Source organism: Ranitomeya imitator, chromosome 1 (assembly GCF_032444005.1).
Source record: "Ranitomeya imitator isolate aRanImi1 chromosome 1, aRanImi1.pri, whole genome shotgun sequence".
NCBI lineage: Eukaryota > Metazoa > Chordata > Amphibia > Anura > Dendrobatidae > Ranitomeya > Ranitomeya imitator.
Window position 1 is genome coordinate 979,932,807 of NC_091282.1, and position 27,304 is coordinate 979,960,110.

At 41.2% G+C, this 27,304-nt stretch overlaps 1 protein-coding gene across 4 annotated transcripts in view; it reads right to left on the bottom strand.

Moving 5' to 3' along the window:
- The window catches only part of PRDM5 (PR/SET domain 5), a 511,159-nt gene that overhangs the window by 173,987 nt on the left and 309,868 nt on the right, over window positions 1-27,304 (bottom strand). For all 4 annotated transcript variants that reach the window (XM_069743878.1, XM_069743879.1, XM_069743880.1 and 1 more), the window contains one exon: window positions 11,367-11,460. In XM_069743878.1, coding sequence (XP_069599979.1) covers window positions 11,367-11,460 — 94 coding nt within the window. The remainder of the gene's footprint in view (window positions 1-11,366; window positions 11,461-27,304) is intronic.

Sequence of the window (27,304 nt, forward strand, 5' to 3'; positions counted from 1 at the left end):
TCTGGGAAGGAGGGGAGCGAAAAACAAACACGGAAAAACAAAAAATCCCAAGGTCATGAAGGGGTTAAAATAAAACAATAAAAAATACACATGTTTGGTATTGCTTTATTCAGAAATGTCCGATCTATCAAAATATATTTAAAAAAATCTGATCTGTGAACTGTGTAACAAAAAAAACAAAGCGCCTAAATTACAGTTTTTTGGTGATCAAAACATCGTATTGACCCCAAAATGGTATCAATAAAAATGACAGCTCAAGTCACAAAAAATAAGCTATCACCCAACCTCATAAACTGAAAAATGAAAATGCTATGGGTCTCGGAAAATGACGACATAAGCAACATTTTTTTTCTTACAAATTTCAATATTTTTTTCACCACTTAAATAAAAAAAGAACCTATACATTTTTAATATCTGCATACTTAACATGGGAAATCATTGTGCCTGCTCAGTTTAACCTGTTTATAATGAGCATGATAAATTAAAAAAAAAAAAAAACTATTGTGGAATTGTTCTTTTTTTCAATTTCATAGCACTTGGAATTTTTTCCCATTTTCCAGTACACTATATTGTAAAATCATTGATGTAATTTCCAAGTACAATTTGTCCTGCAAAAAATAAGCCCTCAAATGGCTATATTGATGGGAAAAGGGGAAAAAGTGGAGCGAAAAACTAAATCGCAAAAACGAAAAGAAAGAACAAACTAACTTATAATCATAGCACTATTCATATTAATATGAATGTTATAAAAGTTTTAAGAGGATACAGAGGTTATAAAAAAATCTTTATATGAAATTACCGTATATTATATTCTGCTCATACGACATGCTCCATAAGTGGGGGTCAGTACAAGGGATTAGCGACCTTGTTGAAATTTGTATTTGTCAGTTCGCTCAGTTTTGCCAGGAATTTAAGAGATGTGTTCCAGAGTTAAAATGGAAGAAAAAGATGTACAGCATAGCAGTGCAGAATTTTAAGAAAAGGCAGATGAGAACTGCATGGAGGGTTAGGAAAGGGCTTGCAATAATACAGTAATAATACAGTAATGTTTCACCCATTTCCTGACCTTCGAAAAAAACCTGTTTTTTTACTTGTGTGACATGAGTGACATTTTAACATTATTCTGTACGTCAGGACGATGAACGAGATATCAAATATATATACAGTATATATATATATATATATATATATATATATATATTCACACACCGTGTATAGTTTTATTTATTCTTACCTATGTTTGCACATTAAAAATACTTTATAAAAAGTATATTATATCTGCATTGTCATATTCTGGGAGCCATAGGGATGGATTCATTAAGACTGGCTGTCCTGTTTAATATTTCCATAGCATTATCAAACTGCTAAGCATTTATTGCTATTTTGCTTTTTCTAGCCTTTACATGACTTATCAGGGAATAATAGGGCTTAGACTATGTTAAACGGGGGCGACATTAAGCAATTTTAGGGTACGAACCACTGCGGCTCTGGTAGGGGAAATTAATTGTTAGTGTCTAAAGGGATACTGTAAGGGCCCCCTCCCCTTTCTGCCCTATTTTTTTAGGGGATTTCCTTGTCTACCCCTTTTATATGTATAGATTTACGGTGTTATTTGTGATGTTTTAATGAGTCTATCTAATAGAAATTTACAAATTTTTTAAGGGGTAATCCTTCTAGTCTAGGGATATTATTGCAGGAAATAACCCAGGACAGGGGACATTATTAACCCCTTTACCCCCAAGGGTGGTTTGCACGTTAATGACCGGGCCAATTTTTACAATTCTGACCACTGTCCCTTTATGAGGTTATAACTCTGGAACGCTTCAATGGATCCTGGTGATTCTGACATTGTTTTCTCATGACATATTGTACTTCATGACGATGGTAAAAATTATTTGATAGTACCTGCGTTTATTTGTGAAAAAAACGGAAATTTGGCGAAAATTATGAAAATTTTGCAATTTTCCAACTTTGAATTTTTATGCAATTAAATCACAGAGATATGTCACACAAAATACTTAATAAGTAAAATTTCCCACATGTCTACTTTACATCAGCACAATTTTGGAACCAAAATTTTTTTTTGTTAGGGAGTTATAAGGGTTAAAAGTTGACCAGCAATTTCTCATTTCTACAACACCATTTTATTTTAGGGACCACATCTCATTTGAAGTCATTTTGAGGGGTCTATATGATAGAAAATACCCAAGTGTGACACCATTCTAAAAACTACACCCCTCAAGGTGCTCAAAACCATATTCAAGAAGTTTATTAACCCTTCTGGTGCTTCACAGGAATTTTTTGAATGTTTAAATAAAAATGAACATTTAACTTTTTTTCACAAAAAATTTAATTCAGCTCCAATTTGTTTTATTTTACCAAGGGTAACAGGAGAAAATGGACCCCAAACATTGTTGTACAATTTGTCCTGATTATGCCAATACCCCACATGTGGGGGTATACCACTGTTTGGGCGCATGGCAGAGCTCGGAAGCGAAGGAGTGCCATTTGACTTTTCAATGCAAAATTGACTGGAATTGAGATGGGACGCCATGTTTCGTTTGGAGAGCCCCTGATGTGGCTAAACATTGAAACCCCCCACAAGTGACACCATTTTGGAAAGTAGACCCCCTAAGGAGCTTATCTAGAGGTGTGGTGAGCACTTTGACCCAACAAGTGCTTCACAGAAGTTTATAATGTAGAACCGTAAAAATAAAAAATCATATTTTTTCACAAAAATTATCTTTTCGCCCCCAATTTTTTATTTTCCCAAGGGTAAGAGAAGAAATTGGACCCCAAAAGTTGTTGTACAATTTGTCTTGAGTACGCTGATAGCCCATATGTGGGGGTAAACCACTGTTTGGGCGGATGGGAGAGCTCAGAAGGGAAGGAGCGCCGTTTGACTTTTCAATGCAAAATTGACAGGAATTGAGATGGGACGTCATGTTGCGTTTGAAGAGCCACTGATGTGCCTAAACATTGAAACCCCCCACAAGTGACACCATTTTGGAAAGTAGACCCCCTAAGGAACTTATCTAGAGGTGTGGTGAGCACTTTGACCCACCAAGTGCTTCACAGAAGTTTATAATGCAGAGCCGTAAAAATAAAACAAAATTTTTTTCCCACAAAAATTATTTTTTTAGCCCCCAGTTTTGTATTTTCCTGAGGGTAACAGGAGAAATTTGACCCCAAAATTTGTTGCCCAATTTGTCCTGAGTGCGATGATACACCATATGTGGGGGGAACCACTGTTTGGGCACATGGGAGGGCTCAGAAGGGAAGGAGTGCCATTTGAATGCAGACTTAGATGGAATGGTCTGCAGGTGTCACATTGCGTTTGCAGAGCCCCTAATGTACCTAAACAGTAGAAACCCCCCACAAGTGACACCATTTTGGAAAGTAGACCCCCTTAGGAACTTATCTAGATGTGTGCTGAGCGCTTTGACCCACCAAGGGCTTCACAGAAGTTTATAATGGAGAGCCGTAAAAATAAAACAAAAATTTTTTCCCACAAAAATTATTTTTTAGCCCCCAGTTTTGTATTTTCCCGAGGGTAACAGGAGAAATTCGACCCCACAATTTGTTGTCCAATTTGTCCTGAGTGCGCTGATACCCCATATGTGGGGGGGAACCACTGTTTGGGCGCATGGGAGGGCTCGGAAGGGAAGGAGCTCCATTTGGAATGAGGACTTAGATGGAATGGTCTGCAGGTGTCACATTGCATTTGCAGAGCCCCTAATGTACCTAAACAGTAGAAACCTCCCACAAGTGACACCATTTTGGAAACTAGACCCCCTAAGGAACTCATCTAGATGTGTTGTGATAGCTTTGAACCCCCAAGTGTTTCACTACAGTTTGTAACGCAGAGCCGTGAAAATTAAAAAAAAAAATCTTTCCCCCCAAAATTATTTTTTAGCCCCCAGTTTTGTATTTTCCCGAGGGTAAGAGGAGAAATTTGACCCCAAAAGTTGTTGTCCAATTTGTCCTGAGTACGCTGATACCCCGTATGTTGGGGGAAACCACCGTTTGAGCGCATGGCAGAGCTCGGAAGGGAAGGAGCGCCATTTGGAATGCAGACTTAGATGGAATGGTCTGCAGACGTCACATTGCGTTTGCAGAACCCCTAATGTACCTAAACAGTAGAAACCCCCCACAAGTGACCCCATATTGGAAACTAGACCCCCCAGGGAACTAATCTAGATGTGTTGTGAGAACTTTGAACCCCCAAGTGTTTCACTACAGTTTATAACGCAGAGCCGTGAAAATAAAAAATCTTTTTTTTTCCCACAAAAAATATGTTTTAGCCCCGAGTTTTGTATTTTCCCAAGGGTAGCAGGAGAAATTGGACCCCAAAAGTTGTTGTCCTATTTGTCCTGAGTACGCTGATACCCCATATGTTGGGGTACACCCCTGTTTGGGCACACGGGAGAGCTCGGAAGGGAAGAAGCACTGTTTTACTTTTTCAACGCAGAATTGGCTGGAATTGAGATCGGACTCCATGTCGCGTTTGGAGAGCCCCTGATGTGCCTAAACAGTGGAAACCCCCCAATTATAACTGAAACCCTAATCCAAACACATCCCTAACCCTAATCCCAACAGTAACCCTAACCACACCTCTAACCCTGACACACCCCTAACCCTAATCCCAACCCTATTCCCAACCGTAAATGTAATCTAAACCCTAACTGTAACTTTAGCCCCAACCCAAACTGTAGCCCTAGCCCTAACCCTAGCCCTAACCCTAATCCTAACCCTAGCCCTAACCCTAGCCCTAACCCTATCCCTAGCCCTAGCCCTAGCCCTAACCCTAGCCCTAACCCTAGCCCTAACCCTAACCCTAACCCTAACCCTAGCCCTAACCCTAGCCCTAACCCTAGCCCTAACCCTAGCCCTAGCCCTAGCCCTAACCCTAGCCCTAACCCTAGCCCTAACTCTAACCCTAGCCCTAATGGGAAAATGGAAATAAATACATTTTTTTAATTTTTCCCTAACTAAGGGGGTGATGAAGGGGGGTTTGATTTACTTTTATAGCGGGTTTTTTAGCGGATTTTTATGATTGGCAGCCGTCACACACTGAAAGACGCTTTTTATTGCAAAAAATATTTTTTGCGTTACCACATTTTGAGAGCTATAATTTTTCTATATTTTGGTCCACAGAGTCATGTGAGGTCTTGTGTTTTGCGGGACGAGTTGATGTTTTTATTGGTAACATTTTCGGGCACGTGACATTTTTTGATCGCTTTTTATTCCGATTTTTGTGAGGCAGAATGACCAAAAACCAGCTATTCATGAATTTCTTTTGGGGGAGGCGTTTATACCGTTCCGCGTTTGGTAAAATTGATGAAGCAGTTTTATTCTTCGGGTCAGTACGATTACAGCGACACCTCATTTATATCATTTTTTTATGTTTTGGCGCTTTTATACGATAAAAACTATTTTATAGAAAAAATAATTATTTTTGCATCGCTTTATTCTCAGGACTATAACTTTTTTATTTTTTTGCTGATGATGCTGTATGGCGGCTAGTTTTTTGCGGGACAATATGACGCTTTCAGCGGTACCATGGTTAGTTATATCTGTCTTTTTGATCGCGTGTTATTCCACTTTTTGTTCGGCGGTATGATAATAAAGCGTTGTTTTTTGCCTCGTTTTTTTTTTTTTTTCTTACGGTGTTTACTGAAGGGGTTAACTAGTGGGCCAGTTTTATAGGTCGGGCCGTTACGGACGCGGCGATACTAAATATGTGTACTTTTATTGTTTTTTTTTTTTTTATTTAGATAAAGAAATGTATTTATGGGAATAATATTTTTTTTTTTTTTTCATTATTTTGGAATATTTTTTTTTACACATTTGAAATTTTTTTTTTTTACTTTTTTACTTTGTCCCAGGGGGGGACATCACAGATCAGTGATCTGACAGTTTGCACAGCACTCTGTCAGATCACTGATCTGACATGCAGCGCTGCAGCCTTCACAGTGCCTGCTCTGAGCAGGCTCTGTGAAGCCACCTCCCTCCCTGCAGGACCCGGATCCGCGGCCATCTTGGATCCGGGGCTGGAGGGAGCAGGGAGGGAGGTGAGACCCTCGCAGCAACGCGATCACATCGCGTTGCTGCGGGGGGCTCAGGGAAGCCCGCAGGGAGCCCCCTCCCTGCGCGGTGCTTCCCTGTACCGCCGGCACATCGCGATCATCTTTGATCGCGGTGTGCCGGGGGTTAATGTGCCGGGGGCGGTCCGTGACCGCTCCTGGCACATAGTGCCGGATGTCAGCTGCGATAAACAGCTGACACCCGGCCGCGATCGGCGGCGCTCCCCCCGTGAGCGCTGCCGATCGCATATGACGTACTATTGCGTCCTTGGGAAGTAAAGCCCACCCCACATGGACGCAATAGTACGTCTAATGGCAGAAAGGGGTTAAAGAAAGGGGCTAGGAAGGGGACAGCATTACAAATTTTGGGGCCTAGATAGGGACATTATTACAGGATGGCAAACATTATTACAAAACAGGGGCCAGGATGAAAGAAAGGGGCTAGAATGTGGGACTTAACTACAGGATAAGGGTCAGGATAGGGGGGCATTATTACAGGGGCCTGTATATGTGATTAACATGTTGGTGGGGATGCAGGTGAAAATTATGCATGGAGGAATATAGGATGACACTACATGTTGCAATATTGTAAAAGCTTCACACAGAGCTGTGAGGGTTTATTTTTAGTGACAAACTGTTGAATTCCATTTTTCAAGTAAAATGATCATAAAACTGCCATTCTAGCATTGTTTGTTTTCTTTAAGGCTTTTTTTATGGTAGTTTCTGAATGGGATAAATATCATGCACACATTATAGCATGGACCATTATGGATATTTTGATATATCTATATCTATATATATATATATATATATATATATATATATATATATATATACACACACAATAGGTGTGTTCATTTATATTTTATTACTTCCCAACAATAACATTTTGAAAAAGTATTTAGTCATATTCTAAGACTAATAACTTGTAAATCTTGCCGGCAAAGGGGCTGATGTAGACTTTCTTTCTATTATAATCTTTGGGCACATTATTTTTTTTTTGCCTTGTATTAGACTCGTTCAAGGCAAAATGACCAAACATTACTAATTGTGTGGAATTTTTTTTTACAGCATTTACCACTAGACCTATGATATAAGCTAGTTTTATAGTTCAACTTACTACAGACAAAGCAAAACTAAATACATGTAGGTGTTTTTTTCAATATAAAAGGATTTACAAGAAAGAAAAAAAGCTATTAAACATATTTTAGTTATTTTTTATTTTTCTGAGCAATTTTTTTACTTTGCTGGTGGTGTTAGAAATCTGTTTTTATATAAGGACTATTGGAGATCACAAATAATCTCTCTCCTGTCGCTGCAGACTGTTTGCTATCTCTCCTTCTCAGACACATGAGGTGAGCTCATTGGCATTTGGCAGGGCATTTAACCTCTTCCTGACATCGTAAGTAATACTACGTCCATGAGCCCCGGGCCTATTTGACCATGGATGGAATATTAAGTCATCGTGATCGCCCGCACACACGGAGGGGGGGGGGATGAGAGAGATCACCTCCGGATGCCAGCTGATTTGGATCATGACGACATCTGGGTCACCAGACCTAGCAAACTTGCTGATCATGCCTACTGCATGATGAGCAAGTTTGTCTGTCAGTGGAGAGCTGACTCTTTCTGCTGCATGGAGATGCTGCTTCATCTCCATGCTGTAGAAGCAATCAGTCTGGAACAAATGATTGTTCCAAAGTGGGACAAAGTTAAAAAGTTAGAAATAAGTAAAAAAAAATTTAAAATAATTGTAAAAATATTTCTATAAAAAAATAAAAACAATAATTAAAAAATCTCTAAATAAATATTTGAATGAAAAAAACAACAAATGTACACATATTTGGTATCACCGTGTCCGCAATGATCTGACCTATAAAACTTTCCCACTAGTTATTCCCTTTAGTGAGCATCATAAACAAAATATAAAAACTAAGGTAAAAACAACGCTTTATCATCATACTGCTGAACAAAAAGTGGAATAACACGCTATCAAAGAGACGGATATAAATAAACATGTTACCAAAGAAAACGTAATTTTGTCCCGCAAAAAAGAAGCCATATTACCGCTCCATCAGAGGAAAAATAAAAAATTATAGCTCTCACAATAAAGCGATGCAAAAATAATTATTTTTTCTATAAAATAGCTTTTATTGTATAAAAGCGCCAAAACATAAAAAATATATAAATGAGGTATCGCTGTACTGACCCGAAGAATAAAAGAGCCTTATCAATCTTACCACACACGGAACAGCATAAACCCCCACCCTAAAGAAATTGCTGAATGTTGATCGTTCTGCTTCACAAAAATCAGAATAGAAAGCAATCAAAATATATCATGTGCCCGAAAATGGTACCACTAAAAAAGTCAACTCATCCCACAAAAAACAAGCCACCACATGACTCTGTGGGCCAAAATATGGAAAAATTAATAGTTCTCAAAATGTGGTGACACAAAAACTATTTTTTGCAATAAAAAGCATCTTTTAGTGTGTGACAGCAGCCAAACATAAAAACTAGATATAAATCTGGTATCATTGTAATCGCACCGACCTGAAGAATAAAGTCGCCTATCACTTATACTGCACGAGGAGCAAAGTAAAAAATAAATAAAACCAATTCTTCACCTACTGGTCATTTTTTCATTCTGCCTCCCAAAGATTGCAGTATGGCTCGGCACACATTTATCCTGTGCTCTGTGTAAATCTATGAAATATGAGATTTAGATGAAACATCTGGTGGAAGATTCCCTATAATGAGGCAGATGGAGGCACTGTGGATGCCGTTCGACCTGTGATCCGACGGTGTCCATCTTTTTAGGTGTGCATAAAAGTGCCATCAGCCACAGTTTTCTGCACTTCTATAAGGAAGGACACCGCTGAACAGAGGCCAGATGGATCAAGAGTATCTCTGCTGCCTCATCATAGTGACTTGATCCCTCGGAGGTTTCATCTGAATCACGTCACTCAGAGATTTAGATGGAAACCCCAAAGTAAGTGCTCCAGATAAATGTGATCCCAAACGTTATGTAAAATGTTCCCAATAAAAGCTTTAACTCAATCCACAAAAAAAGCAAGTCTGCACTCAGATCCATTAACTGTTAACGGAAATATAAGGGGCTTCCACATTACTGGCAATGCAAAGGCTCTGGAAAAGCAAAATGGCTCCTCACCCACCAAAAGAAATTCAGCAAATTCTGTGCTCCCAAATCCAAATGCACCCTCCCTTCTGAGCCATACAGTATACCTAAACTAAATATATCGTGTTTGTTATTTCTGAAGCGATGAGAGCCCACCTAACTTACGGTTGTGTGCCTTCAGAAGCACGGGCTGGGCATAATGTACTGGTGACTGCAACATACTGGTCACTATAGCATGCTGGTCACTACAGCGGTAGTTTGCAATTTTCACTTGGCAAGACTCTTTGCTGTTTGCTTCTGGAAAATACCATGGAGCCAAAATAGCACTACACCTGCAGATCAATTAGCAAAGGAGTATAATTTCCAAAATGGGGTCAATTGAGGGGAGATTCTGCCCTTCTAGCAATTAGGAGATCTGTATATGGAGTCCGCAAACTCTTCTAGGAAAATCTGTGCCCCAGGACACAAATAGCGCTCCGTTCCTCCCGAGTCTCTCCATATGGATAAGTAGTACTGTACAGCCACATATGGGGTATTGCCACATTCAGAAGAAATTGTCTGACATATTTTGGTGCCATTTTTACCCACTTCTTGTGTGAAAATGTAAAATCTGGGGCTAAAACTAAATTTGGATGGTAAAAATGTAGCTATTTTTTCTTCATTGCTCAATGGTATAAAATTCTGTGACACACCTGTGTTGTCAATATGATCACTGCTCACCTAAATGAATTCATGGAGAGGTGTAGTTTGTAAAATCGGGTCACTTATTGGGGGGTTCTGCTGTTCTGGCACCAAATGGGCTCTCCCACTGGGTCATGGTACTGGCAAACTATAACAGTAAAATATGTCCCTCCTTGCCTTCTGAGCTTTGCACTTTGCCTGAAAAATGTTTCCTGAAAAAAAAATACAGGGTATTTAGTTAATACGTTTTTTTGCAAAAAAATGTATGTTAAGCTGCTCCACCAATCGCCAAGGTATACCCATCTATCTAGTACTGCTCTAGGACTGCTCTATTATGGGTATACCTTTGCGATTGGTGGAGCAGCTTAACATACATTTTTTTGCAAAAAAACATATTAACTAAATATCCTGTATTTTTTCATTTTTGACTAGCACTTGCTTATTTACTGTGACTTTTTTACAACAGAGTATTTTTTACCTCTCTGTGCGTTTTTGTGTCCTCCAGTTCTTTGGTGGTGTAAACAGGTTTCTACAGACTTGTTCACTATGCAAGTTGCCCATGTGTTTTTGGTTCTATAATCTCTCTCTTTATTGTGAATATAGTTAAGAGCTTCAATTTCTCAGCTTATAAGGTCAAAAAATTATCCATGAAATGCTAGGAAAATCTTCAATGAGCAGCAATGCACTTCACAAACAATGGTTGGCCAAACCAGGTCAAATACAACATAAGCATCTCAAGGTAGAATATGGCAAAATTATGTTTTTGTTCAAGCCGGTCATTTTTCTCTACTTATCTCAAGATAGGTTTAGCTCAAAGGAAAGGTAAGGAGGGATGCATCTGTATAGCATGTTTTGGAGTTACAATTCAAGTATTTCATCTTTCAATAAGGTGAAGTGTGGTTCTAAGGTTTAGTAGGACAGATTTTTTAAAACATTATCCTTTGCAAAATGTTAAATAATCCCCTGAATTGTCAGAGACTAAGATTATTTAGGAGATTATTAACATTGTACTTACTGTCCATCAAAAAGTGACATTGTTATAAAACCTGTGGCTGTGCAGGTCAAATAAAATACATTTGAGGGGAAAAAAGCAAAAAATTCCACCCTAAAGATATCAGTTCCATCTTATTTGTACTGTGTTTCCCCTATTGTTGCAGTGACACAGCTGAAGGAAGCACGGATCTCATGATATTCGAATTGCATTCCTTGACTAAAGGAAATGCCAGCATTGAGGGGAAGAAGGCGGAAAGGTCCATCCATTCTTCATCTTGCAGCCCTGCCTTTAGTAAAAGCTGGATGCTTTACACTACATTGTTATTTTGCATTATACTATGTAATTAATCTTTTTACATTTGCTAATATATAGGGTAATAGAATAGAGCAATTCCTATCAGTTAAAAGAAAAGGAGATATCCACATGTAAATTAATGGTGTCCTTTTGCCCTTAAATTAGCACTTACTGTTGTGAATTAGCAGGTGCCTTTGCAGTGAGAAGGGAGTGCGAAACAAAGCCTTACATTCCTCGCATTGGAATGGTCTCTCCTCTGAATGGGTCTGTAAAAAGGGTAAAAAAAGGGTCTGGGTAAAAAAAATCGCACAAATTAATTAAACCTAATTACAATGATAACAGTGGAAACAAGTAAACCTTGTAAAATAGGATTTGGGGAAACTATAGAAAGGTTCCGGAAACATTTCATAATATTCTTGACTTAACATTCCTATAACGAGAGTTAATTATTATGGGAATTTGGCCACCCTTGAAATTCCTATAGAAATTTGAGCTGAAGAAAATGCATTATTTTAAGAGATAAATGATAAATGTATTGGACAAATAGTCAAACTGATAGCATTTTTTTTTAAAACTCCATTATGACTTTTGGATATGGGATGGACATCTTAAAACCACCATAACTACTGTAAACCTAGGTACCAAAATAAATAAACAAAACACATCATTTTGGTTGTCAAAATGGCCACAGCTTTTATTCAAATCACAGGATTAAATAATCACAGTAGGAGTCAGGTGGAGTGCTAGTACATTGGGATTCACAATTACTGCGATATCCCCAGCTGTCTGACATACAGCATCAGGACAGACAGCCATAAAGGGGCGGCACGCACTGGCTTGCCTTTCAAGCAGAGCCAGTAAACTTTCAGGACACCAATGACCCTATTATCCTCACTCCTGTACTTAACCACTGTGCCCGCCCCTGATTGATGTTACCATTACAACGTCCTTGAGGCTGGCCACCTGTTATGACAATAATGGACCTGGTGGTTAAGAGCACACAGAATGACCTGATAGTTTCTGATAATAAAGGACGAGCTCTGGGACGTGGGAACTCTGCTGACCGCAATCCCTAATCCTATCAAACACACTAGAAATAGCCGTGGATTGCGCCTAACGCTCCCTATGCAACTTGGCACAGCCTAAGGAACTAGCTAGCCCTGAAGATAGAAAAATAAAGCCTACCTTGCCTCAGAGAAATTCCCCAAAGGAAAAGGCAGCCCCCCACATATAATGACTGTGAGTAAAGATGAAAATACAAACACAGAGATGAAATAGATTTAGCAAAGTGAGGCCCGACTTACTGAACAGACCGAGGATAGGAAAGGTTACTTTGCGGTCAGCACAAAAACCTACAAAAAGACCATGCAGAGGGCGCAAAAAGACCCTCCGCACCGACTCACGGTGCGGAGGCGCTCCCTCTGCATCCCAGAGCTTCCAGCAAGCAAGACAACAATAAAAATAGCAAGCTGGACAGAAAAATAGCAAACCAAAGAAATACAAGCTGGAACTTAGCTTCTGCTGGGAAGACAGGTCACAAGAACGATCCAGGAGAGAACTAGACCAATACTGGAACATTGACAGGTGGCATGGAGCAAAGATCTAAGTGGAGTTAAATAGAGCAGCCAGCTAACGAATTAACCTCGTCACCTGTGGAAATAAACTCAGAAACACCCACCAGAGGAAGTCCATGGACAGAACTAGCCGAAGTACCATTCATGACCACAGGAGGGAGCCCGACAACAGAATTCACAACAGTACCCCCCCCTTGAGGAGGGGTCACCGAACCCTCACCAGAGCCCCCAGGCCGACCAGGATGAGCCAAATGAAAGGCACGAACCAGATCGGCAGCATGAACATCAGAGGCAAAAACCCAGGAATTATCTTCCTGACCATAACCCTTCCATTTGACCAGGTACCGGAGTTTCCGTCTCGAAACATGAGAATCCAAAATCTTCTCCACCACATACTCCAACTCCCCCTCAACCAACACCGGGGCAGGAGGATCAACGGATGGAACCACAGGCGCCACGTATCTCCGCAATAACGACCTATGGAACACATTATGGATGGCAAAAGAAGCAGGAAGGGCCAAACGAAATGACACAGGATTGATAACCTCAGAAATCTAATACGGACCAATGAAACGAGGCTTAAACTTAGGAGAGGAAACCTTCATAGGAACATAACGAGACGACAACCAAACCAAATCCCCAACACGAAGTCGGGGACCCACACAGCGCCGGCGGTTAGCGAAACGTTGAGCCTTCTCCTGGGACAATGTCAAATTGTCCACCACATGAGTCCAAATCTGCTGCAACCTATCCACCACAGTATCTACACCAGGACAGTCCGAAGACTCAACCTGCCCTGAAGAGAAACGAGGATGGAAACCAGAATTGCAGAAAAATGGCAAAACCAAAGTAGCCGAGCTGGCCCGATTATTAAGGGCGAACTCAGCCAACGGCAAAAAGGACACCCAATCATCCTGATCAGCAGAAACAAAGCATCTCAGATATGTTTCCAAAGTTTGATTAGTTCGTTCGGTTTGGCCATTTGTCTGAGGATGGAAAGCCGAGGAAAAAGACAAATCAATGCCCATCCTAGCACAAAAGGATCGTCAAAACCTCGAAACAAACTGGGAACCTCTGTCAGAAACGATGTTCTACGGGATACCATGTAAACGAACCACATGCTGGAAAAATAATGGCACCAAATCAGAGGAGGAAGGCAATTTAGACAAAGGTACCAAATGGACCATCTTAGAAAAGCGATCACAAACCACCCAAATGACCGACATCTTTTGAGAGACGGGGAGATCCGAAATAAAATCCATAGAAATATGCGTCCAGGGCCTCTTCGGGACCGGCAAGGGCAAAAGCAACCCACTGGCACGAGAACAGCAGGGCTTAGCCCGAGCACAAGTCCCACAGGACTGCACAAAAGAACGCACATCCCGTGACAAAGACGGCCACCAGTAGGATCTAGCCACCAAATCTCTGGTACCAAAGATTCCAGGATGCCCAGCCAACACTGAACAATGAATCTCAGAGATAACTCTACTAGTCCATCTATCAGGGACAAACAGTTTCTCCGCTGGGCAACGGTCAGGTCTATCAGCCTGAAATTTTTGCAGCACCCGCCGCAAATCAGGGGAGATGGCAGACAAAATTACCCCCTCTTTGAGAATACCCGCCGGCTCAGGAACACCCGAAGAGTCAGGCACAAAACTCCTTGACAGGGCATCAGCCTTCACATTTTTAGAGCTCGGAAGGTACGAAACCACAAAATCAAAACGGGAGAAAAATAACGACCATCGAGCCTGTCTCGGATTCAACCGTTTGGCAGACTCAAGATAAGTCAAATTCTTGTGATCTGTCAAGACCACCACGCGATGCTTGGCTCCTTCCAGCCAATGACGCCACTCCTCGAATGCCCACTTCATGGCCAACAACTCACGATTACCAACATCATAGTTACGCTCAGCAGGCGAAAACTTTCTAGAAAAGAAAGCTCATGGCTTCATCACCGAGCCATCAGAACTTCTTTGCGACAAAACAGCCCCTGCTCCAATCTCAGAAGCATCAACCTCAACCTAAAACGGAAGCGAAACATCTGGCTGGCACAACACAGGGGCAGAAGAAAAACGACGCTTCAACTCCTGAAAAGCCTCTACAGCTGCAGAAGACCAATTGACCACATCAGCACCCTTCTTGGTCAAATCAGTCAACGGTTTAGCAACAGTAGAAAAATTAGCGATGAAGCGCCGATAAAAATTAGCAAAGCCCAGGAACTTTTGCAGGCTCTTCACAGATGTCGGCTGAGTCCAAACCAGGAATTCAAGCTTGAGGAGGCTAATTTGCATATTCCAGGTGCCTTCTGGGAAAAGCGAAGTCTCCCTAAGCTAGAAGATCGTAGGATATTATTGCAAGAGAGCTTGGCTGAGTAGATTACACAAGAAGGAAAACACACAGCAAGTCAGCAGGATCTAGGAGCAACATGGTAGATGTGACAACCTACATGGTGAGCTGCAGCATGTGCTACATGTTCACAGACCGACCAGAAGAAGAATCAAATTTCACCTGTCAGAAGTGTAGACTAGTGGCCCTTTTAGAAGAAAAGGTGCGGGGTCTGGAAGAAAGAATAGCAACTTTGAAACTCATCAAAGAGAATGAAGACTTTCTAGACAGAACAGAAGCATCTCTACTGGTCACAGAAGATGAAAAAAGTGTCAGAGAACCTCCAAAAGCAGATGAGTGGAAGCATGTGACCAAAAGAAGCAAGAAGACCATGGAGAAATCACCAACCACACAACTGAAGAACCGATATCAAATCTTTGTAGAGGATGAAGATGGCACACCTAAGGATGAAGCAATACCAGCAAGCAAAAAAGAAAAGGGCACACAGCAACAAGTGACAGCAAAAAGTACAGCCAAGAAGCAACGAAGAGTGGTGGTGGTGGGAGACACACTACTGAGAGGCACAGAAGCAGCCATCTGCAGACCGGACATAACTGCAAGAGAAGTATGCTGCCTTCCAGGTGCGATGATCAAGGATGTGACCGATAGGATACCAAAGCTCTTCAGCTCCAAGGACGTCCACCCATTTCTTCTGATACATGTTGGCACCAATGACACGGCAAGGAAGGACCTACCGACAATCTGCAAAGACTTTGAAGAGTTGGGGAAGAAAGTAAAGGAACTGGATGCACAGGTAGTTTTTTCTTCTATCCTTCCAGTAGACGGGCATGGCACCAGGAGATGGAACAGGATCCTTGATGCAAACAACTGGCTAAGACGATGGTGCAGACAACAAGGATTCGGATTCCTGGACCACGGTGTGAATTACTGGTACGATGGACTCCTCGCCAGAGATGGACTACACCTCAACAAACCTGGGAAACACACATTCGCCAGAAGACTCGCTACACTCATCAGGAGGGTGTTAAACTAGAAGAAGAGGGGACGGGAAGAAAAACATTAGACTTGAACAAAGAAGACCCAGGAAAACATACTCAGATGGGAGGTAAGAACATTTCTAAAACAATCCACAGCGAGGAGATTGGAACAAAACAAAATCCTCTAAACTGCATGCTCGCAAACGCCAGAAGCCTGACAAACAAGATGGAAGAACTAGAAGCAGAAATATCTACAGGTAACTTTGACATAGTGGGAATAACCGAGACATGGTTAGATGAAAGCTATGACTGGGCAGTTAACTTACAGGGTTACAGTCTGTTTAGAAAGGATCGTAAAAATCGGAGGGGTTTGTCTCTATGTAAAGTCTTGTCTAAAGTCCACTTTAAGGGAGGATATTAGCGAAGGAAATGAGGATGTCGAGTCCATATGGGTCGAAATTCATGGAGGGAAAAATGGTAACAAAATTCTCATTGGGGTCTGTTACAAACCCCCAAATATAACAGAAACCATGGAAAGTCTACTTCTAAAGCAGATAGATGAAGCTGCAACCCATAATGAGGTCCTGGTTATGGGGGACTTTAACTACCCGGATATTAACTGGGATACAGAAACCTGTGAAACCCATAAAGGCAACAGGTTTCTGCTAATAACCAAGAAAAATTATCTTTCACAATTGGTGCAGAATCCAACCAGAGGAGCAGCACTTTTAGACCTAATACTATCTAATAGACCTGACAGAATAACAAATCTGCAGGTGGTTGGGCATCTAGGAAATAGCGACCACAATATTGTACAGTTTCACCTGTCTTTCACTAGGGGGACTTGTCAGGGAGTCACAAAAACACTGAACTTTAGGAAGGCAAAGTTTGACCAGCTTAGAGATGCCCTTAATCTGGTAGACTGGGACAATATCCTCAGAAATAAGAATACAGATAATAAATGGGAAATGTTTAAGAACATCCTAAATAGGCAGTGTAAGCGGTTTATACCTTGTGGGAATAAAAGGACTAGAAATAGGAAAAACCCAATGTGGCTAAACAAAGAAGTAAGACAGGCAATTAACAGTAAAAAGAAAGCATTTGCACTACTAAAGCAGGATGGCACCATTGAAGCTCTAAAAAACTATAGGGAGAAAAATACTTTATCTAAAAAACTAATTAAAGCTGCCAAAAAGGAAACAGAGAAGCACATTGCTAAGGAGAGTAAAACTAATCCCAAACTGTTCTTCAACTATATCAATAGTAAAAGAATAAAAACTGAAAATGTAGGTCCCTTAAAAAATAGTGAGGAAAGAAGCTAACATATTAAACACCTTCATTCACGGTGGAAAATGAAATGCTAGGTGAAATCCCAAGAAACAATGAAAACCCTATATTAAGGGTCACCAATCTAACCCAAGAAGAGGTGCGAAATCGGCTAAATAAGATTAAAATAGATAAATCTCCGGGTCCGGATGGCATACACCCACGAGTACTAAGGGAACTAAGTAATGTAATAGATAAACCATTATTTCTTATTTTTAGGGACTCTATAGCGACAGGATCTGTTCCGCAGGACTGGCGCATAGCAAATGTGGTGCCAATATTCAAAAAGGGCTCTAAAAGTGAACCTGGAAACAATAGGCCAGTAAGTCTAACCTCTATTGTTGGTAAAATATTTGAAGGGTTTCTGAGGATGTTATTCTGGATTATCTCAATGAGAATAACTGTTTAACTCCATATCAGCATGGGTTTATGAGAAATCGCTCCTGTCAAACCAATCTAATCAGTTTTTATGAAGAGGTAAGCTATAGGCTGGACCACGGTGAGTCATTGGACGTGGTATATCTCGATTTTTCCAAAGCGTTTGATACCGTGCCGCACAAGAGGTTGGTACACAAAATGAGAATGCTTGGTCTGGGGGAAAATGTGTGTAAATGGGTTAGTAACTGGCTTAGTGATAGAAAGCAGAGGGTGGTTATAAATGGTATAGTCTCTAACTGGGTCGCTGTGACCAGTGGGGTACCGCAGGGGTCAGTATTGGGACCTGTTCTCTTCAACATATTCATTAATGATCTGGTAGAAGGTTTACACAGTAAAATATCGATATTTGCAGATGATACAAAACTATGTAAAGCAGTTAATACAAGAGAAGATAGTATTCTGCTACAGATGGATCTGGATAAGTTGGAAACTTGGGCTGAAAGGTGGCAGATGAGGTTTAACAATGATAAATGTAAGGTTATACACATGGGAAGAAGGAATCAATATCACCATTACACACTGAATGGGAAACCACTGGGTAATTCTGACAGGGAGAAGGACTTGGGGATCCTAGTTAATGATAAACTTACCTGGAGCAGCCAGTGCCAGGCAGCAGCTGCCAAGGCAAACAGGATCATGGGGTGCATTAAAAGAGGTCTGGATACACATGATGAGAGCATTATATTGCCTCTGTACAAATCCCTAGTTAGACCGCACATAGAGTACTGTGTCCAGTTTTGGGCACCGGTGCTCAGGAAGGATATAATGGAACTAGAGAGAGTACAAAGGAGGGCAACAAAATTAATAAAGGGGATGGGAGAACTACAATACCCAGATAGATTAGCGAAATTAGGATTATTTAGTCTAGAAAAAAGATGACTGAGGGGCGATCTAATAACCATGTATAAGTATATAAGGGGACAATACAAATATCTCGCTGAGGATCTGTTTATACCAAGGAAGGTGACGGGCACAAGGGGGCATTCTTTGCGTCTGGAGGAGAGAAGGTTTTTCCACCAACATAGAAGAGGATTCTTTACTGTTAGGGCAGTGAGAATCTGGAATTGCTTGCCTGAGGAGGTGGTGATGGCGAACTCAGTCGAGGGGTTCAAGAGAGGCCTGGATGTCTTCCTGGAGCAGAACAATATTGTATCATACAATTATTAGGTCCTGTAGAAGGACGTAGATCTGGGGATTTATTATGATGGAATATAGGCTGAACTGGATGGACAAATGTCTTTTTTCCGCCTTACTAACTATGTTACTATGTTACTATGTATGTAAATGGCCTGGACTTTAACAGCGTCCATCTCGATAGTAGAAGGGGAAAAAATGAACCCCAAAAATGAAACCTTCTGAACTCCAAAGAGACTCTTTGACCCCTTCACAAACAAGGAATTCGCACGAAGGACCTGGAACACCATTCTGACCTGCTTCACATGAGACTCCCAATCATCCGAAAAGCCCAAAATATCATCCAAATACACAATCAGGAATTTATCCAGGTACTCTCGGAAGATGTCATGCATAAAGGACTGAAATACTGATGGAGCATTGGAAAGCCCGAATGGCATAACCAGGTACTCAAAATGGCCCTCGGGCGTATTAAATGCTGTTTTCCATTCATCGCCTTGTTTAATACGCACAAGATTAGTGCGTATTAGTAAGATTAGTACGCTTAGTGCGCTTAGGACAATTGGAGATAGCATGAGTGGAATCACCACAGTAAAAACATAGCCCATTCCGACGTCTGTGTTCTTGCCGTTCAGCTCTGGTCAAAGTCCTATCACACTGCATAGGCTCAGGCCCATGCTCAGATAGTACCGCCAAATGGTGCACAGCTTTACGCTCACGCAAGCGTCGATCGATCTGAATGGCCAAGGACATAGACTCATTCAGACCAGCAGGCATGGGAAACCCCACCATGACATCCTTAAGGGCTTCAGAGAGACCCTTTCTGAAGATTGCTGCCAGGGCACATTCATTCCACTGAGTGAGCACAGACCACTTTCTAAACTTCTGACAATATATCTCCGCTTCATCCTGACCCTGACACAGAGCTAGCAAGATTTTCTCTGCCTGATCCACTGAATTAGGTTCGTCATAAAGCAATCCAAGCGCCAGGAAAAACGCATCAACATCACGCAATGCCGGATCTCCTGGCGCAAGGGAAAATGCCCAGTCTTGAGGGTCACCACGTAACAAAGAAATAATGATCATTACTTGTTGAACAGGGTCACCTGAGGAGCGAGGTTTCAAGGCAAGAAACAATTTACAATTATTTTTGAAATTCAAGATATTAGATCTATCACCAAAAAACAAATCAGGAATTGGAATCCTAGGCTCTGACATCGGATTCTGAACCACAAAATCTTGAATGTTTTGTACCCTTGTAGTGAGATTATCCATCCAAGAGGACAGACCTTGAATGTCCATGTTTACACCAGTGTCCTGAACCACCCAGAGGTAAAGGGGAAAAAAGAGACAAAACACACTGCAAAGAAAATAAATGGTCTCAGAACTTCTCTTTTCCCTCTATTGAGATGCATTAGTACTTTGGGCCACCTGTACTGTTATGACCTAGTGGTCAGGACAATAATGGACCTGGTGGTTAAGAGCACACGGAATGACCTGATAGTTTCTGATAATAAAGGACGAGCTCTGGGACGTGGGAACTCTGCTGACCGCAATCCCTAATCCTATCAAACACACTAGAAATAGCCGTGGATTGCGCCTAACGCTCCCTATGCAACTCGGCACAGCCTAAGGAACTAGCTAGCCCTGAAGATAGAAAAATAAAGCCTACCTTGCCTCAGAGAAATTCCCCAAAGGAAAAGGCAGCCCCCCACATATAATGACTGTGAGTACAGATGAAAATACAAACACAGAGATGAAATAGATTTAGCAAAGTGAGGCCCGACTTACTGAACAGACCGAGGATAGGAAAGGTTACTTTGCGGTCAGCACAAAAACCTACAAAAAGACCACGCAGAGGGCGCAAAAAGACCCTCCGCACCGACTCACGGTGCGGGGGCGCTCTCTCTGCGTCCCAGAGCTTCCAGCAAGCAAGACAACAATAAAAATAGCAAGCTGGAGAGAAAAATAGCAAACCAAAGAAATACAAGCTGGAACTTAGCTTCTGCTGGGAAGACAGGTCACAAGAACGATCCAGGAGAGAACTAGACCAATACTGGAACATTGACAGGTGGCATGGAGCAAAGATCTAAGTGGAGTTAAATAGAGCAGCCAGCTAACGAATTAACCTCGTCACCTGTGGAAGGAAACTCAGAAACACCCAACAGAGGAAGTCCATGGACAGAACCAGCCGAAGTACCATTCATGACCACAGGAGGGAGCCCGACAACAGAATTCACAACAGCCACCAAAGCCGAGCCTGCTCACCACCATAAGGTTTTACATCCTCTATTAGTTAAAATGAGTCCACTTTAACTTGTCTGCAACTTCCACCTGACTCCTAAATCACAAAGTCATGACAGATGGGTTATAAATTCCAAGTCTCATTTGACACTTTTTTTTTATAATGAAATCATTTTTGTAAACTTAAAAACTAGAAGTCTCTGCAAAAGCATTAATGGGACTAAACTTGGCAAACCTTTGACTCACCAGGAGTCATCCTACAGCACTCAGGAGAGGAAAAAACCCCTGTGGAGGAAACCACTAGGGAACCAAGGCTGAAGGATTGCCCTTCCCTTGGGTTTAGAAGGTTACCGCAAATAATAACTCTTTACAGCCAATATACAATTGAACCTGGTACAAGATATACAATGACAAATTCAAAAATACAATAAAGCATTTATGATTATACAAGCAATAAATAAAAAGTTTTAGGACAGAGATTATAAACAGGGCAGGAGGGCGGGTAATGTTTCCTCCTGTCCATCCTGTGAGAGAAAGAGCGAGAGCCAGAGTTGCCTCCCCTATAAACAATGGCTGCAGGAGTTCACGGCCCACCCATCCCAAAGTCACGTCCACCTCCAGCTAGTCTCCGGTGGTTTCTTGACTGAGACAGTTTACATTTTTCAGCTACTGTTTTTTTTCCCTGTTTACAAGAGCCATAGAGTAACTTTAAAAAATATATATATATTATCAACATATTTATATAAGGACTTGTCTTTTGGGAACTAATAGTAGTTTTGAATGACAAAATTAATTTTACAATACAATGTACTGGAAATCAGGAAAACAATTCCACAGTTTGATGTAGAAAAAATGCAATTCCGACATTGTTTTTGAGGATTTTACTTTGTGATCTTTGCGGTACAATACATATTACCTTGCAACATGAGTTCTCAGTTAAGAAAGATTACATTGTCATTAAATATGCATACGTTTTTCTTATTTAACCCCTTAGTGACAGCCAATTTTGTAATTAATGACCAAGCCAATTTTTACAATTCTGACCACTGTCACTTTATGAAGTTATAGCTCTAGAACGCTTCAACATATCCCACTGATTCTGAGAAGGTTTTTTCATGACATATAGTACTTCATGTTAGTGGTAAAATTTGTTTAATGTAACTTGCGTTTATTTATGAAAAAAATGGAAATTTGGCAAAAACTTTTGCAATTTTCTAATTTTTGTACCCTTAAATCAGAGAGTAGTGTCACACAAAAAAAATAATAAATAACATTTCCCACATGTCAACTTTACATCAGCATGCACAATTTTGGAAACATATTTTTTTTGCTATGACGTTATAAGGGTTAAAAGTTGACCAGTGATTTCTCATTTTTCCAGCAAAATTTACAAAACCATTTTTTTAGGGACCACCTCACATTTTAAGTGAGTTTGGTATATCAATATAACAGAAAATACCCCAATCCATTCTAAAAACTACACCCCTCAAGGTGTGCAAAACCACGTTCAAGAAGTTTATTAACCCTTCAGGTGCTTCACGAGAACTAAAGCAATATGGAAGGAAAAAATGAACATTTTACTTTTTTTTACAAAAAATGTACTTTGGAACCAAATTTTTTTATATTCACAAGGGTATCAGGAAAAAATGGATCACAAAGTTTGTTGTGAAATTTCTCTTGAGAATGTCAATACCCCATATGTGGGGGAAAACCACTGTTTGGGCGCATGACAAGAATCAGAAGGAAGGGAGCGCCAATTGACTTTTTGAACGCAAAATTGTCTTGAATCAATGGTGGCGTCATGTCACGTTTGGAAACCACCAGATGTACCTAAATAGTGGAACTCCCCAATTTTAACTGCAACCCTAACCCCAACACACCCTTATCCCTAAAACTAACCTTAACCATAATCCTAACTACAACCCTAATAACCACAATCCTTACTCCAACACACCTCTAACCCTAATCCCAACCCTAACCATAACCACAAACCTAACCCTAACACACCCCTAATCCCAATCCCAACCTTAACCATAATCCCAACCATAAACACAACCATAACTTTAGCCCAACCCTAACTTTAGCCCAACCATAACCCTAGCTCAACCCTAACCCTAGCCTAGGGATGGGTAACCTCAGGCCACAGGGCCATTTACAGCCCTCGATGACCTTTTATCAGGCCCCTGAGCAGATTCTCAGGGACCCCATTCTTGGTCAAGGAGCTGTATTTTGATTGCCACAAGCTCATTAATTTCTTCTAGCTCTGTTAGCACACACACGCAGTGTTCACTACTGAACATTGAAGGGTATACAATGAAAGACTACGTCCTGAAACCAGTGCCAGAGTCAAGATGTACTTTGTGGATGGAGTTTGTATGGCCCCAAAAGATGGTATAAATATCCAAATGGCTCTTCGCAAAAAAAATATTACCCACCCCTGCCCGAGCCCAACCCTAACTTTAAGCCAATTCTAATCCTAGCCCAATCCTAACCCTAGCCCAACCTTAAACCTAACTTTAGCCCAACCCTAACCCTAATGGAAAAATGGAAATACATACATGTTTTTATTTTATTATTTTTACCTAACTAAGGGGGCGATACGGGGGGGGGGAGGGTTATTTAGTTTTTTTTTTATCACTGTGATATGGTCTATTGTAGTGATCAAAATTAACAAAATTAACCAATAGGAATAATTACCTACTACTGCCGGGTGCTGGCCGGCAGATCTCGGTGGGCGCACTGCCTATGCGTCTGCCATTTTCTTCCTGGAAAAAGATGCTGCCGGCCTGGGGGACATGGCGGGGGATGCAGGAGGATCCAAGGACACCGGAGGTATCGGGGGAGGGAACAGGGAACCCTATTTCTCGCTCCTCTGATGTGCAATCACATCAGAGAAGAAAAAAATTAAATGGGAAATTAGACCTTTTTTTAGGGTCGTCGATATTCCGTTAATAACGGCGATTGCAACACTGGGGTTGGTAAAATCAATGTTCTCTGGGTCAGGCCAACACCCCAGAGAAATTCCGACGCTGGGGGGAACTACACACTTATTTCTCAGTGCCATTAAAAAGCGGCGCTGAGGCATAAGTACACTTAACAGACGCTGTTAACCCCTTTACCCCAAGGGTGGTTTGCACCTTAATGACCGGGCCAATTTTTACAATTCTGACCACTGTCCCTTTATGAGGTTATAACTCTGGAACGCTTCAATGGATCCTGGTGATTCTGACATTGTTTTCTCGTGACATATTGTACTTCATGACAATGGTAAAAATTCTTTGATAGTACCTGCGTTTATTTGTGAAAAAAACGGAAATTTGGAGAAAATTATGAAAATTTCGCAATTTTCCAAATTTGAATTTTTATGCAATTAAATCACAGAGATATGTCACACAAAATACTTAATAAGTAACATTTCCCACATGTCTACTTTACATCAGCACAATTTTGGAACCAAAATTTTTTTTTGTTAGGGAGTTATAAGGGTTAAAAGTTGACCAGCAATTTCTCATTTCTACAACACCATTTTATTTTAGGGACCACATCTCATTTGAAGTCATTTTGAGGGGTCTATATGATAGAAAATACCCAAGTGTGACACCATTCTAAAAACTACACCCCTCAAGGTGCTCAAAACCATATTCAAGAAGTCTATTAACTCTTCTGGTGCTTCACAGGAATTTTTTGAATGTTTAAATAAAAATGAACATTTAACTTTTTTCACAAAAAATTTAATTCAGCTCCAATTTGTTTTATTTTACCAAGGGTAACAGGAGAAAATGGACCCCAAACATTGTTGTACAATTTGTCCTGAGTATGCCAATACCCCACATGTGGGGGTAAACCACTGTTTGGGCGCATGGCAGAGCTCGGAAGCGAAGGAGTGCCATTTGACTTTTCAATGCAAAATTGACTGGAATTGAGATGGGACGCCATGTTTCGTTTGGAGAGCCCCTGATGTGGCTAAACATTGAAACCCCCCACAAGTGACACCATTTTGGAAAGTAGACCCCCTAAGGAACTTATCTAGAGGAGTGGTGAGCACTTTGACCCACCAAGTGCTTCACAGAAGTTTATAATGTAGAACCGTAAAAATAAAAAATCATATTTTTTCACAAAAATTATCTTTTCGCCCCCAATTTTTTATTTTCCCAAGGGTAAGAGAAGAAATTGGACCCCAAAAGTTGTTGTACAATTTGTCCTGAGTACGCTGATAGCCCATATGTGGGGGTAAACCACTGTTTGGGCAGATGGGAGAGCTCGGAAGGGAAGGAGTGCCGTTTGACTTTTCAAAGCAAAATTGACAGGAATTGAGATAGAACGCCATGTTGCGTTTGAAGAGCCACTGATGTGCCTAAACATTGAAACCCCCCACAAATGACACCATTTTGGAAAGTAGACCCCCTAAGGAACTTATCTAGAGGTGTGGTGAGCACTTTGACCCACCAAGTGCTTCACAGAAGTTTATAATGCAGAGCCGTAAAAATAAAACAAAATTTTTTTCCCACAAAAATTATTTTTTTAGCCCCTAGTTTTGTATTTTCCTGAGGGTAACAGGAGAAATTGGACCCCAAAATTTGTTGCCCAATTTGTCCTGAGTGCGATGATACACCATATGTGGGGGGAACCACTGTTTGGGCACATGGGAGGGCTCAGAAGGGAAGGAGTGCCATTTGAATGCAGACTTAGATGGAATGGTCTGCAGGTGTCACATTGCGTTTGCAGAGCCCCTAATGTACCTAAACAGTAGAAACCCCCCACAAGTGACACCATTTTGGAAAGTAGACCCCCTTAGGAACTTATCTAGATGTGTGCTGAGCGCTTTGACCCACCAAGGGCTTCACAGAAGTTTATATTGGAGAGCCGTAAAAATAAAACAAAAATTTTTTCCCACAAAAATTATTTTTTAGCCCCCAGTTTTGTATTTTCCCGAGGGTAACAGGAGAAATTAGACCCTACAATTTGTTGTCCAATTTGTCCTGAGTGCGCTGATACCCCATATGTGGGGGGGAACCACTGTTTGGGCGCATGGGAGGGCTCGGAAGGGAAGGAGCTCCATTTGGAATGAGGACTTAGATGGAATGGTCTGCAGGTGTCACATTGCGTTTCCAGAGCCCCTAATGTACCTAAACAGTAGAAACCCCCCACAAGTGACCCCATATTGGAAACTAGACCCCCCAGGGAACTAATCTAGATGTGTTGTGAGAACTTTGAACCCCCAAGTGTTTCACTACTCGCGTTGCTGCGGGGGGCTCAGGGAAGCCCGCAGGGAGCCCCCTCCCTGCGCGGTGCTTCCCTATACCGCCGGCACATCGCGATCATCTTTGATCGCGGTGTGCCAGGGGTTAATGTGCCAGGGGCGGTCCGTGACCGCTCCTGGCACATAGTGCCGGATGTCAGCTGCGATAGGCAGCTGACACCCGGCCGCGATCGGCGGCGCTCCCCCCGTGAGCGCCGCCGATCGCGCTGGACGTACTATCCCGTCCATGTTCATAGGGGCCCACCCCACATGGACGGGATAGTACGTCCGATGTCAGAAAGGGGTTAAAAGACGTATCGGCAGTCATTAAGGGGTTAAATTTAAATTTTAAAATTTGGAAAAAAAATTGGGGGTTGTGTCGACATTTACTGACATTTTTTTTTAGATTTTTATGCCAGTAGACCTGTTTGAGATATGTTTTTGGAAAATAGAAAAAAAAACATAAAACTCTGAAAATATCATACAGAGTGCATAAGATAAAATATTAATGAAGACTGGTTGTTATCCACCTTACCATAGCCATATATATGGAGGACACTAATAATAATATAATAATTTTATTTATATAGCGTCAACATATTCCGCAGCACTTTACATTACAGAGGGGACTTGAACAGACAATAGACATTACAGCATACTGTAACAATAAACACAGATCAAAACAGATACAAGGAGGAATGAGGGCCCTGCTCGCAAGCTTACAATCTATGAGGAAAAGGGGGAGACACGAGAGATGGATGGTAACAATTGCTTTCGTTGTTCGGACCAACTATAGTGTAAGAATCGGGTGTTTATGTAAAGCTGAATGAAC